Source organism: Vipera berus (genome assembly GCF_964194415.1).
Source record: "Vipera berus genome assembly, chromosome: 2".
NCBI classification, from domain to species: domain Eukaryota; kingdom Metazoa; phylum Chordata; class Lepidosauria; order Squamata; family Viperidae; genus Vipera; species Vipera berus.
Genome location: NC_138203.1, coordinates 261,955,613 through 261,972,603, shown reverse-complemented (window position 1 = coordinate 261,972,603; position 16,991 = coordinate 261,955,613). Strand labels below are relative to the sequence as shown.

General features: G+C 41.9%; 2 protein-coding genes across 4 annotated transcripts in view; both read right to left on the bottom strand.

Annotated features, from left to right (window-relative positions):
• LOC308662196 (zinc finger protein 197-like) overlaps positions 1–111 on the bottom strand; it is a 31,840-nt gene extending 31,729 nt beyond the window's left edge. Inside the window, exon 1 of the mRNA XM_081317749.1 lies at positions 97–111. The gene's annotated coding sequence lies outside the window, so the exon portion shown is untranslated. The remainder of the gene's footprint in view (positions 1–96) is intronic.
• A 5,710-nt stretch (positions 112–5,821) lies between these two features.
• LOC308661140 (zinc finger protein 197-like) lies at positions 5,822–15,502 on the bottom strand. 3 transcript variants are annotated; one of them, XM_081315930.1, is made up of 6 exons: positions 15,470–15,502; positions 14,139–14,567; positions 12,919–13,033; positions 12,737–12,804; positions 11,039–11,168; positions 5,822–9,108 (listed from the first exon to the last, which is right to left on the bottom strand). In XM_081315930.1, the coding sequence occupies exons 2-6, from the start codon at positions 14,553–14,555 to the stop codon at positions 7,226–7,228; spliced, it is 2,613 nt and encodes an 870-aa protein (XP_081172056.1). In that variant the 5' UTR covers positions 14,556–14,567; positions 15,470–15,502; the 3' UTR covers positions 5,822–7,225. The 3 variants fall into 3 exon arrangements, with proteins under 3 accessions (XP_081172056.1, XP_081172055.1, XP_081172057.1); XM_081315929.1 differs by lacking the exon at positions 15,470–15,502 and having other exon boundaries at positions 14,139–14,619; XM_081315931.1 differs by lacking the exons at positions 5,822–9,108; positions 15,470–15,502 and having other exon boundaries at positions 10,954–11,168; positions 14,139–14,619.
• Between the last annotated feature and the right edge of the window lie 1,489 nt (positions 15,503–16,991).

Here is a 16,991-nt window from a genome sequence, read left to right as displayed (position 1 = left end):
TCTGGATTTCTTTCTGAGGGCAACGTACGTGGTCTAGACTAGCACACACAGAGAGAAACATACACACAAACACAGACAAATAACCCCCTTTGTCACCTGTGCCTCTTTCCTTCAAAACTTTCTTGCAGCCTTTTTAACCGCCTGCGAAGATCAAAGGGTTAAAGAGGGAGAGTCCAGCATCCTAGAAAGGCAAGACTCACTGATGTCACTTCCTTCCCAACCGGCCACAGCGGCCCAACGCTGAAGTGCGTGGAGTCCCTTTCTCTTTGCAGAGGCCGCCCTCTGGTGGGTTTTCTGTGAATGGAAAGCGCTCCTGGAACAAGGAGAGACGGAGCATTTCCCATGCGGGGGCAGGAGGGGGCGCTCACGTTTCCCTTGATCAGGAAGCCTTCTCAACGTGCTTTAGGCAATGTTACACTTCCGAAGAGTGTTGTATTTAAAGCTTATGGTCACTCACACTCTCACAGTCCTGGGAAATAGCCAGTTTCACCCACACCCTGAGGGACAAATCGTTCTTTAAAATACAGGGAGAGTCAGTGAATTTAAAATAACAGACGTTTACTGGTACAACATATATATTTGTTCTTTTTCACATGTACACGCTCATCCATACTGACCTAAGTCCTTCTCGATTAGGCTGGCTGGCACTTGCCAGAAGGACAGAAGCTGCCAGCTGCCAACTCTAGATGAAGAGCAATTGAAAAAGTGTTTGTACTTTAGGATCCTTTCCCTCCAACAAATTCCTTGCTTTTTCCTGATTCATCAGATGACAGTTATTCTTGTTGATTTTCAAGCCTGGTAGCTGTTGATGGGATTTGGAGAAAGCTTTCATATCAGCTCTTGTCCAATTTCTTTTGTCTGGATACTTTCTTTCCTTAGTGACTTAGTTCCTTCTTATCTATTGCTAAGACGAGAACTTGGGATGCATCTCTAACTTCTTCAGTTCAAGAGCCCTCCCTTCACACTGGAAGAATCTGGCCACTTATCCTGGCCCTTTCTGGATCTCTTTCCTTCAAGAGTTCTGCACAGCTCAAATGCTCAAGAGAGCGAATACAGCATCCTAAAGAGGCAAGACCGGTTGATGTCAATGCCTTTCAATCTCCCTTCTGGAAAGCAATGTGTGGCGTTCGCCCTCCAGTGGCTCAATGATGGAGGCCCATTGTGTTGCCTTCTCTTTGCAGAGGAGCCCCTGGTGGACTCTGCGTGCAAGGCAGGTGCTCATGCAAAGTGCGAAGAAAAGGTACATTTCCCATGAGAGGCGAGGAAGAAGGAGGCTGTTACGTCCGCCCTGATCAACAAGCCTTGTCAATCCATGTGCTTTTGACAATATAAGATTCCTCTCCAAACATCTATTTTGAAGAACGATTCTGTAAAAACCACACCCCTGAATAAAGGTAACAGGGGGATCAAAGGAACAGACACAAAATGGAATATAGTGTCCTTTGTACTCAAGAGGATCACAATAATGCTCTCTTCGTTCTGCATCCCACAAAAGAGTTGCACCATTACCTCTTCATGCCTCAGGAGAAAGCACAGCTGAGGTCTTCAATCTTCAAGATCCTGACGATCCAGAGATTCGTCCTGACGTCAAGACCCTTCTCACCAGATCTGAGCAGAGCACCATCATCGACTGTCAATGCTTTGAATGGTTCTCCAACTGGACAAAGCTTGTACGCATCATTGCAAGGTTAGTCCATATTGCACAATGCTATCACACCAAATCTAATGACACTGAATGGTCAAGGCTGGCACTTCTGCCAAAAACCTCTCTCTGCAAAAGACAACTGCCTCTGGAATCGATGGAAGATGGAGTATCTTTCTCTTTTGCAAGGACGCAGAAAATGGCAACATCAGAACCCCAATCTCCAAGTTGGAGACCTTGTTCTGCTCAAGGACCAATAAGCTGAAAGAATTGAATGGCCCAAGGGACTCATTGTGAAAGCCATTCCCAGTGATGATGGGAACATACGTAAGGAGGAGGTAAAGGTTGCAAGGCAAGGCACCATAAACTTTCAACAGACCCATCACAGAACTTGTCTTGCTTTTGCCCCTTGGAGACTGAACCCGTCGCCTTTCCTTGTTGGATCCTGAGTTCAAGAAGAAAAGTGATTTAAACTTTAATCTAGACTATTTGAGGCCTGAAATTGCAGTTGTTATTGTTGCAATATATGCATGTTCCTCTTTTATGTCTTTCAGGTCTTGAAGACAACAAGCAAATCACCAATATTTTTTGCATTTGAATAACTATCATTATAGGATTATATAGTGGTATTTTACAATACCAGATGGGGAGTGTGCTGTTATATCAGCCATAAAGTATTATGCAGTGCATATTGTGCTGCCACCATGTGGTTGTTTGGGAACTACAACATTTATGTTAATTTGTTCAGCCAACTCCTCCCATTTGTGACGTACTTCCTGTTTCTTCTTAACCCTGAATGTTCTATCACTTCCGGGGCACCATTCACATGCAGTCTCCTCTCATGGTAGGACCATTACTGTCTTTGACCTTGAAATACCGTCCATTTCATCATCTACTACATCTTGTCTGCTGTAATCTTCTCTGCATGCAAATAAAGGTCCTTGTGGATGACAAAAAGGTAATTTCATGAGTTCTGCTATCTGGCAAAGGCTGTTAGCAGTGATAGTATCCACTTATACAGGCCAGGCACAGGGGTCTCAGCAAGGGGATTCATCATTAAACAACAGTTAGTCAGAATACGTTTCTCTTATTCACTTTCTCACTTGCATTCTCTTTCACCTCCTTCATTCATCCATACTAGACATTATTCTTTTTTCCATTTGATTGCTTATTCCCTTTACTTTCTGCAGACTGACCATTGCTTCAGAATTCGAGACCCTTCTTGGATTTTCTAGATTTAAGCATGTTAGGACCTTTGTCTCCAGTGGGCAGAACCATCACAGGAGGCGACCTCAGACCGCATATCAGCAATAGTTGCATAGGTTGATGTACTCCAAGTTTCAAGAGGAGGGCCCTTATATTACTTTCTCAGCCCCAGCACAAACTACTTTTCTTTTCTGTTCTGGCTGCCTCTTGGCCCTTTAGATTATTGATAATTATTATTGGTTGATTGTTAATAATGAGCCTCTGCATCTTTAACTATTGTAAGTTCACTGGCCCTTACTTAAATTTGAGATACCATTAAAACTTTATTCAGGCAACTCAAGCTGAGGCTTCTTGAGGAAACAGTGCTTTAATTGATCAAATAAAACAGCTGGGTTGCAAACAATCTGGAACCCTGGAAGAGTTACATCCAGAAGTGCCGCACCTTATAAAACATTGCTTTATAAACTTTGCTAGCCAATGAAAATCAGACAACAGAGCCATTACATGATAAGTGTTTGGAACGTGGCTCAAGATCCCAAAACAAACAAAGTCACTTGGAATTCCAGCAACAAAGTTTTATTTAAAAAGAAGCATCTGCAAAGGCTTGGTGAACTGAAACACACACACAGGAGTTCAGTCACACCTTAAACAGCTGTTTGACACATTTTTATATCCTGCTCCCGACGCAGATTCCCCCCTCCCCTATCACACTCAACGCCCCTTCCCTAATCATCCAATAAATTATCCAAACCGCCTAAAACCACTGTCCCTCTCATGTTCCAGGAAGCTCCTTTGTACACATCATATCTATCACCATCTAATTTTCCATTAACAAAGCTCGGCTCCTATAGTTATTTCTGTATTTCCTCTGCTTGTGGTTTAGGTTAGCTACAACTACTTGTCAGAATTTATGACTTTCAGCTGGCTTCTTCTATCGATCTTTAGACTCATTAGAAATTTCTGAATAATAATCTATTCCTTTCATAAGGAAGACATCAATCATTCTTGTACACTCCCTTATTCCCTCCTTCTGTACATCCCATCCATGTACATGTTTCCCACACTTGTGTGAAATTTGTCCCTGACACAAATGCTGATTATAGAAGCGAGACAGAAGTAGTTAGCTAAACAATTTCTTTTTGTTCCAGTTACAGGACCCTTCATTCCTCCCTTTTTAATTTTGTAACAGAATGCATTCTGTTACTTGGCGACCAATGATATATATTCCTTTGTTGTTGCGGTGATAGTCAGGAACTTGGCTGGCTTATGGGGTTTATCAGAGGATGCTATGACCATCATCCCTGAGATGGTAGAAGCAACTGTTCTTTGGATAACAGGAATCAAACATGGCAAAACCAGAAGACCTCAAAAAGCTAACACAACCAGAAAAATTTCCCTTCGCCAATCACCAAATATCTCTCCAAGCCAGCTTGCGTCCAGGGCATCTGTCCAGGTTTCCGAAGAAGCTGGGTGTATTTCCTCAGCATGCAGGCAGCAGTGTGTAAAAGGAAAGCCAGACACCCCTTGTTTTCACAAAACTTTTTTTCTTTCTTTTTTAAATAGTATTTTATTAATTTTCTAATTTTACATTTAAGTATTTAAAAAGCAACGTGGTGGCTGTGTTAATCAATAGTTCAATAACATACAAAAATCTTTAGTACAAACTTCAAGTTATAACATTAAATATTTCCTCTTTTTCCCTTAATATCTACTATCTCGTATTTAAGCTACTACAGTTCTTATTATATCAACTAAGTGAAAACATCATTATTACATTTATCAATAAATTTTTAGCTTATACATATCTTAATTACTTTTACATTCAATCTTTATAGACTATCAATGTCCTGTTATTGATTTTTCCCAATTTTTAGTTTCCCATCAATATTCAAACTTAACATTTGATATTTGTAATTCCCAGGCTTTAGGTAATAGTTTCCCTCATCTCAATTCATAACAGAATCACATCTTATCTATTTGAATATAGTCTTGTTCAATTTCCTGAAAGCTATCTATTTCCCACCACATTAAATCATCTATAACAGGGGTGTCAAACTCGAATACATTGAGGGCCGCATCAGCATTGCAGTTACCCTTGAGGGGCCGGGTGGGTGTGGCCAGGGTGGGCGTGGCCTACTGGGTGGGCGTGGCTGGAGTGTGTGTGACCTACTGGGTGGGCATGGCCAGCCTTACATTGTTTGCGTCAATGGTGCCTACGGGAGCCTGGGCAGGAGTGGGACAAATCTGAGGGTCTCTGGCAGGAGATGGGACTGGGGCAAGTGCCAAGGCATGGTCCACTGGAAGAGCTTCACTGTTCCTCTCAGGCCATGCGGGGGGGGGAAGGCTGGATGGTGGTGCGGAGGTCAAATGCCCAGCCCAGCCCTCAAGTACCCGCAGCACTAAGCCCAGCCCCACTTCCCCAAGGGGGCGCCCTGCTGCTGTGCTTGCTCTCCTTAGCCAGGTTGCTCATGATGGGTATGAGGACAACATCAAGAGGGAGGCCCACTTCCTCTCCATGTGAGGAGACCTGGCTTTGTATCCAAAACCTCCTTAGCAATAGGATGGGAGACCCCCCCAGGTTAGGCCAGGAGGCGGTGGCAAGGGGATGGTGAAATGGCAGCAGGGAAGGACTAAGGCAGGACTTCCCTCAGACCCTCCTTCTCTACTTCCTTCCTCCTTCCTTCCTTCCTTCCTTCTTTCCTTCCTTCCTAAGAAGAGAGTGATGGGAAAATATTTGAGATGAGGGAGAAAAACAGGCAAGAAATGCAGCTGGGAAAGTGTCATCCTTCATGAGGAATGAAGCAATGCACCATCATCTGGAAGTGGCCAGCACATGGCCCTCTCCTCACAGCGCTAAGAGGCTGAGCCGGGTGGCACAAATCTGAAGAGAAGCACAACGCTGCCCAGCCCCTAGCCTGCCTGAAGTAGCCAGGGCCATGTGCTGGCCACTTCCAGGCGATGGTTCATTTCTTCATTCCTCACAAAGGGTGATATCTCCCTAGCATGCACCCAGGGGGCGGGGCCGATGCGGCAGGGGACGGTCCCTCACTGTTTCCAGATGGCCTTGTGGAGCTAAGACTGAATGTATTTCAACATAGATGGCCACCACAAAATTGTACATTGGCTCCTGGCTGGCCTGGGCCGGAGCCAAGGCAGCGGGGGCCATTCCCTCACTGTTTCCAGGATGGCTTCGCGGGCCACATGAAACCACTTCGCGGGCCGGATCTGGCCCCCGGGCCTTGTGTTTGACATGTCTGATCTATAACAATACAGTATCCCCTTTAATAAATCATATTATTTGAAATAAGGGAAATCATTTAGTTGCCAACTATTCAATTTCTTTTGTTGTTTAATTAAATTAGTCCTTCCATTGACTATCATGTTATCTTGTTTTTCTTATCCACTTTTTCCCTTGCCTTCTTCATTGTTTCAGCTCTTCCCAGACGCTAAACATTGATGGGCATGTGACAATTCCCTCATACATCTTCAGGCCTTGGAATGAATAATGTTCCCTATTTCTCCATAGATACTGGTTGACTCATGTCTCAGTTGTACACTGAGAATGCAAATTTGATTACATTTGGGATGCCCCAGTTCTACACCAAGGGTATACATTTGATTTTTCTTTTATTTTTTCATTTGTGCTTGGGAAAGCAGCACCTTTTCAATGTCTTCACATTCTTTTGAGAGCTATGACCAAGTGGGAGAAACATGACAGTTGGGGAGCAGGAAGCGCATTACTAAAAAAATAAAATAAAATGAACCTATACAAACAAATTCAAAAACCTATAGATAATAATTATAATGGCACATGCCCATTGTTTTTATTTTCGTTACTAAATTCATCTCTCTAGGCCTCTAAGTTAGAAGGATGAAACAGACAAAAAAAACCAACCCTCTTTCCAGAATTCAGTCTGTGTACATTGGAAATCCACAGACTAAGCTCACTAAGTCTATAATTAGCATAAATTCTCACCCAAATGTATCTTTGTTTTGGGGATTGATTTCTCACATCTACGCATCATGTTATGGGAAGTAACAGTATGGTGTCGGCCGAAGCCCTTTCCACACTTTATAGGGCTTCTCCTGTGTGTATCCTTTGATGGGATGCAAGTTCATTGCGTTGACTGAAGGCCTTTCCACATTCCATGCATTTATATGGCTTTTCTCTTGTGTGGACACCTTCACCTATGTTCGGCGAAGCCCTTTCCACGCTCCATGCATTTATATGGCCTCTCTCCCGTGTGGATTCTTTTATGGGAAATAAGATGAGTATTTCGGGTGAAGCCCATCCCACACTCCATGCATTTATAGGGCTCCTCCCCTGTGTGTATGGTCACTGCTTCTCCTGAAGACCTTTCTACACTCAATGCATTTCTATGGCCTCTCCACTGTGTGTATCCTTTGATGGATTGTAAGATGATAATGGCTGATGAAGCCCTTTCCACACTCCATGCATTTATAGGGCTTCTCCCCTGTGTGTATCTTTTGATGGCAAGTATGGTCACCGCTTCTCCTGAAGCCCTTTCCACACTCCATCAATTTATAGGGCTTCCCTCCTGTGTGGTTCCTTTGATGGATTGTAAGTTGACTCTTTGTTCTAAAGCCCTTTCCACACTCCGTGCATTTATATGGCTTTTCCCCTGTGTGGATCCTTTGATGGTATGTACGTTCACAGCTTGTTCTGAAATCCTTCCCACACTCCATACATTTATATGGCCTCTCCCCTGTATGTATTCTTTGATGGGATGTAAGTTCACTGCTTGTTCTGAAGCCCTTTCCACACTCCATGCATTTATATGGCATCTCCCCTGTGTGTATTCTTTGATGGGATGTAAGTTCACTGCTTGTCCTGAAGTCCTTTCCACACTCCATGCATTTATAGGGCTTCTCTCCTGTGTGGATCCTTTGATGGAGTGTAAGATGAGTGTTTGTTCTGAAGCCCTTTCCACACTCCGTGCATTTATATGGCTTTTCCCCTGTGTGGATCCTTTGATGGGATGTACGTTCACAGCTTGTTCTGAAATCCTTCCCACACTCCATGCATTTATATGGCCTCTCCCCTGTGTGTATCCTTTGATGGGATGTAAGTTCACTGCTTGTCCTGAAGTCCTTTCCACACTCCATGCATTTATAGGGCTTCTCTCCTATGTGGATCCTTTGATGGGATGTAAGATGACCGTTTGTTCTGAAGGCCTTTCCACACTCCGTGCATCTATATGGCTTTTCCCCTGTGTGGATACTTTGATGGCATGTACGTTCCCTGCTTGTCTTGAAGCCCTTTCCACACTCCATGCATTTATATGTCTTCTCTCCTGTGTGGATCCTTTGATGGGATGTAAGATTAGTGTTTGTTCTGAAATCCTTCCCACACTCCATGCATTTATAAGGCATCTCCCCTGTGTGTATCCTTTGATGGCATGTACGTTCACCTCTTGTTCTGAAATCCTTTCCACACTCCATGCATTTATATGGCTTCTCTCCTGTGTGGAACCTTTGATGGATTGTAAGTTGACTGTTTGTTGTGAAGACCTTTCCACACTCTGTGCATTTATAGGGCTTCTCTCCTGTGTGGAACCTTTGATGGATTGTAAGTTGACTGTTTGTTCTGAAGCCCTTTCCACACTCCGTGCATTTATAGGGCTTCTCCCCTGTGTGTATCATTTGATGGGATGTAAGTTCACCTCTTGTTCTGAAATCCTTTCCACACTCCATGCATTTATATGGCTTCTCTCCTATGTGGATCCTTTGATGGGATGTAAGATGACTTGGTTTGCTGAAGCCCTTTCCACACTTCCTGCATTTATATAGCTTTTCCCTTGTGCTTATTCTTTTATAAACAGTCTTATTTCCATCCTCAGTGCATTTATTTGGCTTCTCTCCCATGTGAAAACTTTTCTGTGACATAAGAGACCCAATTTCTTGAGAAAGTGTGAAAGTCCAATTGTAATTTTTTCCTTTGTCTTTGGATATATAATCTTGTCCTTTGACTTGGGATAGATAGTGCTCGTTTACATCTATTGTATCTTTGAATAGTCTTAAACCTTTCCCAATGTATTTTTTCTTTATTTTTCCTTGTTGATCAATAAAGTCCTGCATCTGTGCATCAATGGAAGATGAGCTTTCTTTATTCCAATTATTTGAAGTGTTTCTTTCCTGCCTTTGGAATCCCGTCCGAATTGCAGGCTTCTCCATTACGTCTCTTTGTTTGAACACTTTCATTAATTCTCTAGCGACTTTATTGTCATTCTCATTATCACCTTCAAAGGAAAAGAGAAATGAAAGTGATAGAAATGTTAGGGGAAATGAACACTCTGTCAGAAATCAAATAGGGGAAAAGATCACTCTGTCAGAAATCAGAAAATCCCTGAGTTATGAACCTTCCCTTAGCGAATGTTCGAATTTACACGATAATCTCCCAGTAGTGTTTACGAAAAACTCGTGAAATTACGAATGTTTCCACACTACGGCAGTCATTCACCATTAGGAATAACCACAGTAGCACTGCAACATTCACCCTAGCTATTTCCTCCCCCCGCACCCCAGTCTCCCTAGAACTGTGGGTATGCACCTTTGCTTTCTTGGCTGTTCTAGGCCTTTGGTGCTTTCATAGAAAATGGAAGCCTAAAGTAACGCAAGATCATGTGAGATCAGTGATGTGAGATCTCACACTACTGATTTCGAATGATCTCACAGTAGTTTAGACCTCTTTTTCTGCAACAGAGAATTGAACGGAAGCTGGGGGAGGCTTCCAATTGCCTCCGGAGGCCCAATTCGGCAGAACAGAAGCCAAGGGCGGTGGCCATGTGGCTCGAGTTCGGGGTGGGGGTGAGCAGGAGATAGGCACCACAAGCGTCGTGAGAGTTCAGGCACTCATTCTCTGCAAAAGAGGATGGGTACCTGAACTCACAAGATATTACAGCACAGAGGAGCTTCCATTGACCCTCCTATGCCTCAAAAGCAGGCCGGCACAGAAGAGATGGGTCTTTTCAAGGTAAGTCAATATGCCACGGCAGAAATGGAGGGGGAAGCATGAGATATCTTTGTGAATCGTGGAGGCCTTGGGGGCCTGTTCCATCACTAGGCCTTCCATGGCCTTCCCCACCGAGATACCTCATGTGCAAATAATGAACCGCCTATTTCCCCATGCATTCAATTAGCAAATATATGGATGAAAGCAGGAGGTGATCTTCTTTGAGGTACAAGATTTATTCCCATGAATTTTTGAGTTACGAATGAAATGGGCAGGCTCCATTATATTCGTAACTTGAGGACTACCTGTAATTGCCTTCAGGTATTTTGCCAGATTCCAATATATTGTATATTTGTATAATTATTATGGTTTGGTATAGAAATGATAATATCGCAATTCAAAAAGCATAAAAACTTGTAAAAGGCTGTGCTGGACCAGTATGTAACTCTGGTCCATTATATAGCTAGATTAGGAATTAAGAACTGTGTTAGAGCATTTAGCATTTAAAGGGTTAAACGCTGCCTCCTTAAGAGATGGCCTCTGGGAAATGTAGTCTAGTTGTTAGTCAGTCCTATATCTTATCTACTCAGTGGGAGGAGCTTTGAAGATTATTACAGGATGTCCTGGATATGTGCCACAGTGTCTAATCAAGCATCATGCAAGCATCTATTGACATCCGTAACCATGCCTAGCTGAGATGGGGAATTATTCCTTTTTTACCTACAAGAATGGACAGATATGACTATGACTGGATGTATCTACTGCAAAGTAAGTCCCTGCTTAGAATTTCTGGACAATAAATATTTGTTTAAAACCATTTTCATGGAGTTTATGCTGTCTGGATCAGAACTATAATGCATCTCGGTTCCCGGTTCCAGAATAAAGGCATTAAGTCAAAAAACATGAGTGGCAATTCTTGATAGGATTGATACGGAAGCACCTGGGCCAAAATATTTGAAAACTGTTTGATGAAGTTTGGTATTACTGCAAACCAAGGAATTACTTTGTTACTAATATGTTTAAATAGAAATACAAAAAACAAATACAGATTGCCATTGACCTATTTCCTTAATAGGAGCAGTGGAACAGCATGACTTTTCCTTCTCCCTCTGAAGAGAGGATATCTATTTGGAGATGATTTCATAAGAAGCAATCCGTGGCATCTGACTACAAAATGTCTTCCTGAACTGCCTGACTGCAGAATAGGAAACCCTTACCAAGAGAGGCCACGTTCTTATAATTGTCCAGCATGACTTCCCAATGCAGCGTTTTCTGGTGAGGATCCAGTAGAGACCACTCCTCCTCTGAGAAATACACAGCCACCTCCTCAAAGGGCAGAAGACCCTCCTGAAAGGCAACAGGTCAGAACAGATTGAGGAGGGACTATAGGATCTATCCTATTGATTAGAAATTCCCAAAGCAAAGCTATGAACTAAGGTAAATGGTTATGTTTAGTAGGATTCCATAGTTTAGGTGAGAAAGTGGACAGAAGAAAAAAACTTTTGATTGAAGAAATGTTTTAGACAGGTTTCATCAACTTGAATGATTTTGTAGGACTTTCAGTGCAATTCAGTTAAGTAACCCCAATTTCCTTCTGGATCAACCTCAAGATCCTTCTGGATTTACCAAATATCCAGCCAGCCAGCCAGGATCAATTCATCCATCCTCAATCAAAAGGGACTCAGTGTCAGGAGACAATCAATTAGCAGGTGGCCCTTGGAAAACCCACCAATCAGTGACACTAACTTGTTTAACCTGGGTTTAAAGGCATAAATGTCTCTGTAGAGGAAGGGATTCTTTGTAGAATTTTATGAAGTGGCTAAGAAGGAGCAATCCTGTTCATCCTCAACGCCTTCATGAAAGAGCTGGGAGAGATCAGCCATGGATCTGTGTTTTGTGCCATCAATATCCAGAGACTCTGCCCCTCCTCCGATTGCAAGGAAACTGGTAGTAGTCTGAGCCATTGACTCGACAGTAAATAAGAAAATGGAGAACATTTTTTGAGGAAGGCATTTCTTAGCCTTTGCAAAGCTGGATAGTTTGGCCTGCAAATCCAGGCAGGACTCAGGGGATTAAAAGGTATTTTGCAAGCCAACAGGGCCTTGATTATGTGCGCTTTCAGAACAATTTTTATTTGGAGGAATGTCCTGGGATTTATAAAATCTTTCTTCTTAATCACGTATTTTCTTATCAATGATGGTAAATAAAACTTTTAAAAATGTTAATATCCCGGTGTGAATATTAAATACTTTTGAGGATCCTTGCACAAATGCAACTCAAAGAATTACAGAAAGAATGGGTGCCATGAAAATATCTGTAAAACATTATTTACTGAAAGGTTGGGAGAATAATTACGGGAAAGAGTTTTGTTTTTAAAGTAGTAGTCTTAAAAGAAAATCCTAAAAAAATCCCCAATCAAAAGCTGAGGGGACAATGGAAGAAGACAGTAGAGATAGTCCTCTACTTACAACAGTTTTTAGTGAGTGTTCAAAGTTACAACAGCACCATGAAAAATGGCTTATACCCAGTTTTCACACCCACGACTGCTGCAGCATCCCCGTGGCCACATGACCAAAATTCGGATGCTTGGCAACTGACTCATATTTATGACGGTTCCAGGGTCCTTGGGTCATGTGATCACCTTTTGTGACGTTCTCAGAGCAAAGTCAATAGGGGAGCCAGATTCACTTAACAACCATATTACAAACTTAACAACTGCAGTCATTGACTTAACACATGTGGCAAGAAAGGTCGTAAAATGGAGCAAAGGTCAATTAACAAATGTGTTGTTTAGCAACAAAAATTTGGGTTTCAATTGTGGTCATAAATCAAGGACTACCTCTACTATGTACATCAGCTGATTTCCCGAGGGAAAAGGAAAATACAAATCTAGTAAATGAATGTTCTTCTCTTACCTGAGCTGGAGGTTCAATCATGGTTTCCGTTCCCCCAAAACAAAATGTCAACTTCCTTCTATTCTTCCCTGTGAGGTAGATAGAATTTCAAGAAGCATAATTAATGAAATGCTATAGAAGGGAAAACACAGAAGGTAAGAAAGTTAGGATTTATCAGAGGAGTGGAAGGACCTTATTGTTACCTCTTGAGGTGTCCTGATTTGGATCTTCCTGAGAGATCCTCCTGAAAAACAGTTCTTGAGGGAGATTTGAAGGATGCCTCATTCTTTCAGGATCTCTGATGTCCATTGTAAAGGACTTGACATAGTATGAAGGAGAAAAGCATTAATGGTCATCAAACATCATGAAGTGGTTTTTTACTGCAAAGCACTCAGTATCGATCAATTAGGCTGAGAAGTAAGAAATAAATGGCTCTGCAAAATCTTTCTTCTAGAAAGGATAAGCAACTATAGAAAGATTAGTGAAGCATCTCCACATAGTATGAATGCCAGAGAACTCTGGTAAGGAGGTATTAAGAATTTGAATACATTGATCCAATGGCAAAGAATTTTGTGTATAATATAATGCCTGAACAACAGGAAGATATTTGGGTGAAAACTTTAAAATTTCTATTAAATTATAATTTGGAACACATGTTTTATAAAATGATGTATCAATTCTATTTAATGCATGATAACCGGCCAAAGATGTATAAAGGAAATTCAAATACATGTTCAAAATATAAATGTAAATAAGAAACCCATTTCGGTGGACAAACCGAAGAAATACTGGTGTAAGATTTATATTTTACTGCAGAAGATTCTCAAAGTGGGTATAAAAACAAAACCAGGGACTTTAATAGACAAAGAGATTGAAAAACAATCTCAAACTTTGCTGTTTTATATGTTGAGAGCATTAAGAATGCTTTTTGCACAAAAACGGAAGGATACATTAATTGCCATAATGGAGAAGTTGCTGGAAAAACTGACGGACCTAGCAGAGACGGAAAAATTAACTGCTTTAGTTAAAGAAAAGAACACATCCAACCTTGTTTCTACTTGGAAATCACTTCTGGATCTTTTTCTTGGGATAAAAAAATAATGAAATTTAGAGTTTCTTGTTATAGAATGGCTAGTTCTAGTACATATTAAGGATGTAAAAGTAGAAGTCAGAGGCTGTAATGTTACCATTTTATTTGACTGCGAGGGAACCTTTACCTTTACCTTAAAGAGTCAAAGTCAATCATTTTCCTTTTCCCCTTTACCCTATACGTCTTTCTCTTCAATTCCCACCAGTTCCTACTATTTTCAATTCTTTGTTTTTTATATTTTGATAAGCTTAATAATATTTTAAAAGGAAACAAAAATTTGAACATATTATTATATCCAAGTCCTTCTGGGCTCCCAAGAGGAAGTCCTCTCACCTGCAACTCAGCCTGCTCCTTGTTCTCCTCTGCCTGGCTCAGGAGGAAGCCTTCCACCAGGGCCACCGCCTGGGAGCTGCTCTCTGCTCCACACTCCCGCACCCAGCTCTCCATCTGCAGGGGCAGAATGGCCAGGAACTGCTCCAGAACAACTAAGTCCAGCATCTGCGCTTTTGTGTGCTTTTCTGGTCTCAACCATTGGCTACAAAAGTAGTGCAGTCGGCTGCAAAGTCCTCGGAGACCCTCATCCTCCTGATACCGGATGCTCCTAAAATTCCAGGACTGAAGTGGTGAAAGGATGGTTCCATCATCCAGGATCTTCTGGCCAGTTCTTGCCCAGATCTCCTCACCGATTCCAGACTGAACACTGGAAGGGCCTTTTCCAGTTCCCCCACTTGCTAAAGGAAGGCTCGCCATTCTTTCTCCGTCCTGTAACACAAATCCAAATGAGTTCAAGGAAACCAAATTCTTTTTCATTCATAGCAATGTTCATCTAGCCATGGGAATCAAAACAAGCCATTAACCCTCTTTGCCAAAGAGATAACTTTGTCTCTAAAGAAGATGAAGGAATGACCTCCTTTTGCAACTCTCTGATAGAAAACAAATTCCAACAAATAGAAAGTAGTGGATTGGATTGTTCATCGATACTCATCCCCATAGAAGAAAGTATTTTTCTGGCCTGGTAAACTGATAACTTCAATAAGAAGATTCAGTGTATTTGGCATTTTGGATTATTTCTATTTTTTTTACTCACAAGGAAAGACTTGCTTTTTAAAAATATAGATCTACATTTACCTATAAGCAGGGTTCAGGCAGCATACAAAAACTCAGAACAGGTTAACAAAGCATGAAAATTCAGTTCACAAAAAACCGAATGCCATTCAATTGACCCTGGCTTAGGATGTTCCATTTCTGTTCCTTCACACAGGAAGGCAGGTTCACACAATGGGTCCTAAGCACAAAAAGGTCAATCAGATCCAGGGGCTCAGTCCACATGAAACACAAAGGCTTAAATGCACAAAGCTTAACATAATGATCTGTTTACCGTCCTAAAACAAATTGAGCTGCAGAGGAGTCGAACCTAGTTTACTGTCATCCAGCACAGAGTGAGAACGTAGGCATAATCTTTTGCATTTTCAAACCTTTTCTTATTTCCTCCTTGAGATTTGCCATGCAAGCTCTCCCACTACCCAGGAAATAGGGCGTGTAGGGCCCCCCCCCTTTCCTTTCTGGCATCTGGATTTCTTCCTGAGGGCAACGTACGTGGTCTAGACTAGCACACACAGAGAGAAACATACACACAAACACAGACAAACAACCCCCTTTGTCACCTGTGCCTCTTTCCTTCAAGACTTCCTTGCAGCCTTTTTAACCGCCTGCGAAGTTCAAAGGGTTAAAGCGGGCGAGTCCAGCATCCTAGAAAGGCAAGGCTTACTGATGTCACTTCCTTCCCAACCGGCCACAGCGGCCCAACGCTGAAGTGCGTGGAGTCCCTTTCTCTTTGCAGAGGCCGCCCTCTGGTGGATTTTCTGTGAATGGAAAGCGCTCCTGGAACAAGGAGAGACGGAGCATTTCCCATGCGGGGGCAGGAGGGGGCGCTCACATTTCCCTTGATCAGGAAGCCGCCTCAACCTGCTTTAGGCAATGTTACACTTCTGAAGAATGTTGTATTTAAAGCTTATGGTCACTCACAGTCTCACAGCCCTGGGAAATAGCCACACTTTCACCCACACTCTGAGGCACAAATGGTTCTTTAAAATACAGGGAGAGTCAGTGAATTTAAAATAACAAACATCCAGGAAGTCATCACAATGGACACGTGGGAAAAGATTTGGGTGAGGAACGTAAAATTTACACAAGCTCAAAATCTAAGAGAGAATTTTTACAAAATGTTTTATAGATGGCATTTAGATCCTAAAAAGCTTGCAAGTATGTATCCGAATTATCAGCCTAAATGTTGGAGGTGCGGTGATGAAGACGCAACATATTTTCACATATGGTGGACTTGTAAAAAGGTTAAGGCTTTTTGGATAAAAGTCTGGTGGAACATGCAGAAGATTTTTAAACAGAGGATAAAGTTTTGTCCGCAATTTTTTTTGTTGGGAATAATTACAGATGCCACAGTTGTGGACACTAAGTTGATGTTGAATTTAATTACGGCAGCAAGACTTTTGATAGGTCAGTATTGGAAGAAAGAGGAACTGCCGACCATAGAAGAGTGGACTTTAAAGGTTTCCGACCTGGCAGAGATGGCGAAGATTTCGGCCTATTTGAAAGATCACTCGCAAGAACGCTATATTATGGAATGGAGAAAATGGATTGAGTTTATCCAGAACAAGTATAGGGTTAAGAAGTTTCATGTAGCATTTGAATAAGTCTTCTTTCTTTTTTTCTTTTTCTATTTTAGTTTCTTTATATATATTTAATATTACTAAGGTTTGTTTTATCCTATATAAGCTAGAGAGTGATGGATTTTAGAGTTTATAGTTGTTAGTATATGGTTGTTTATGATTGTTTTTTTTATATATACCTTGTATTTAGCTCTGGGAAGTCAGGGGGGGAGGGGGGGAGGGGGGAGAGGTAGGGGGGGAGGGAGAAGGGAGGGGGAGGGGGGATTTTTAAAGAAAAATTGTATGTTAAAACTTTTCAATAAAAAAAAAATAACAGACGTTTACTGGTACAACATATATATTTGTTCTTTTTCACATGTACATGCACATCCACGCTCATCCATACTTACCTAAGTCCTTCTCGACTAGGCTGGCTGGCACTAGCCAGAGGGACAGAAACTGCCAGCTGCCAACTCTAGATGAAGAGCAATTCAAAAAGTGTGTGTACTTCAGGATCCTTTTC

Bases quoted from the DNA above. Each gene is read 5' to 3' on its own strand.
- LOC308661140 (XM_081315929.1), bottom strand. From the start codon at position 14,615: ATGAAAAAGAATTTGGTTTCCTTGAACTCATTTGGATTTGTGTTACAG. The intron at 12,805-12,918 runs GTAACAATAAGG...TCTACCTCACAG, and splicing joins AAATCAGGACACCTCAAGAG to GGAAGAATAGAAGGAAGTTG. The intron at 11,169-12,736 runs GTAAGAGAAGAA...GTTGCCTTTCAG, and splicing joins TGATTGAACCTCCAGCTCAG to GAGGGTCTTCTGCCCTTTGA.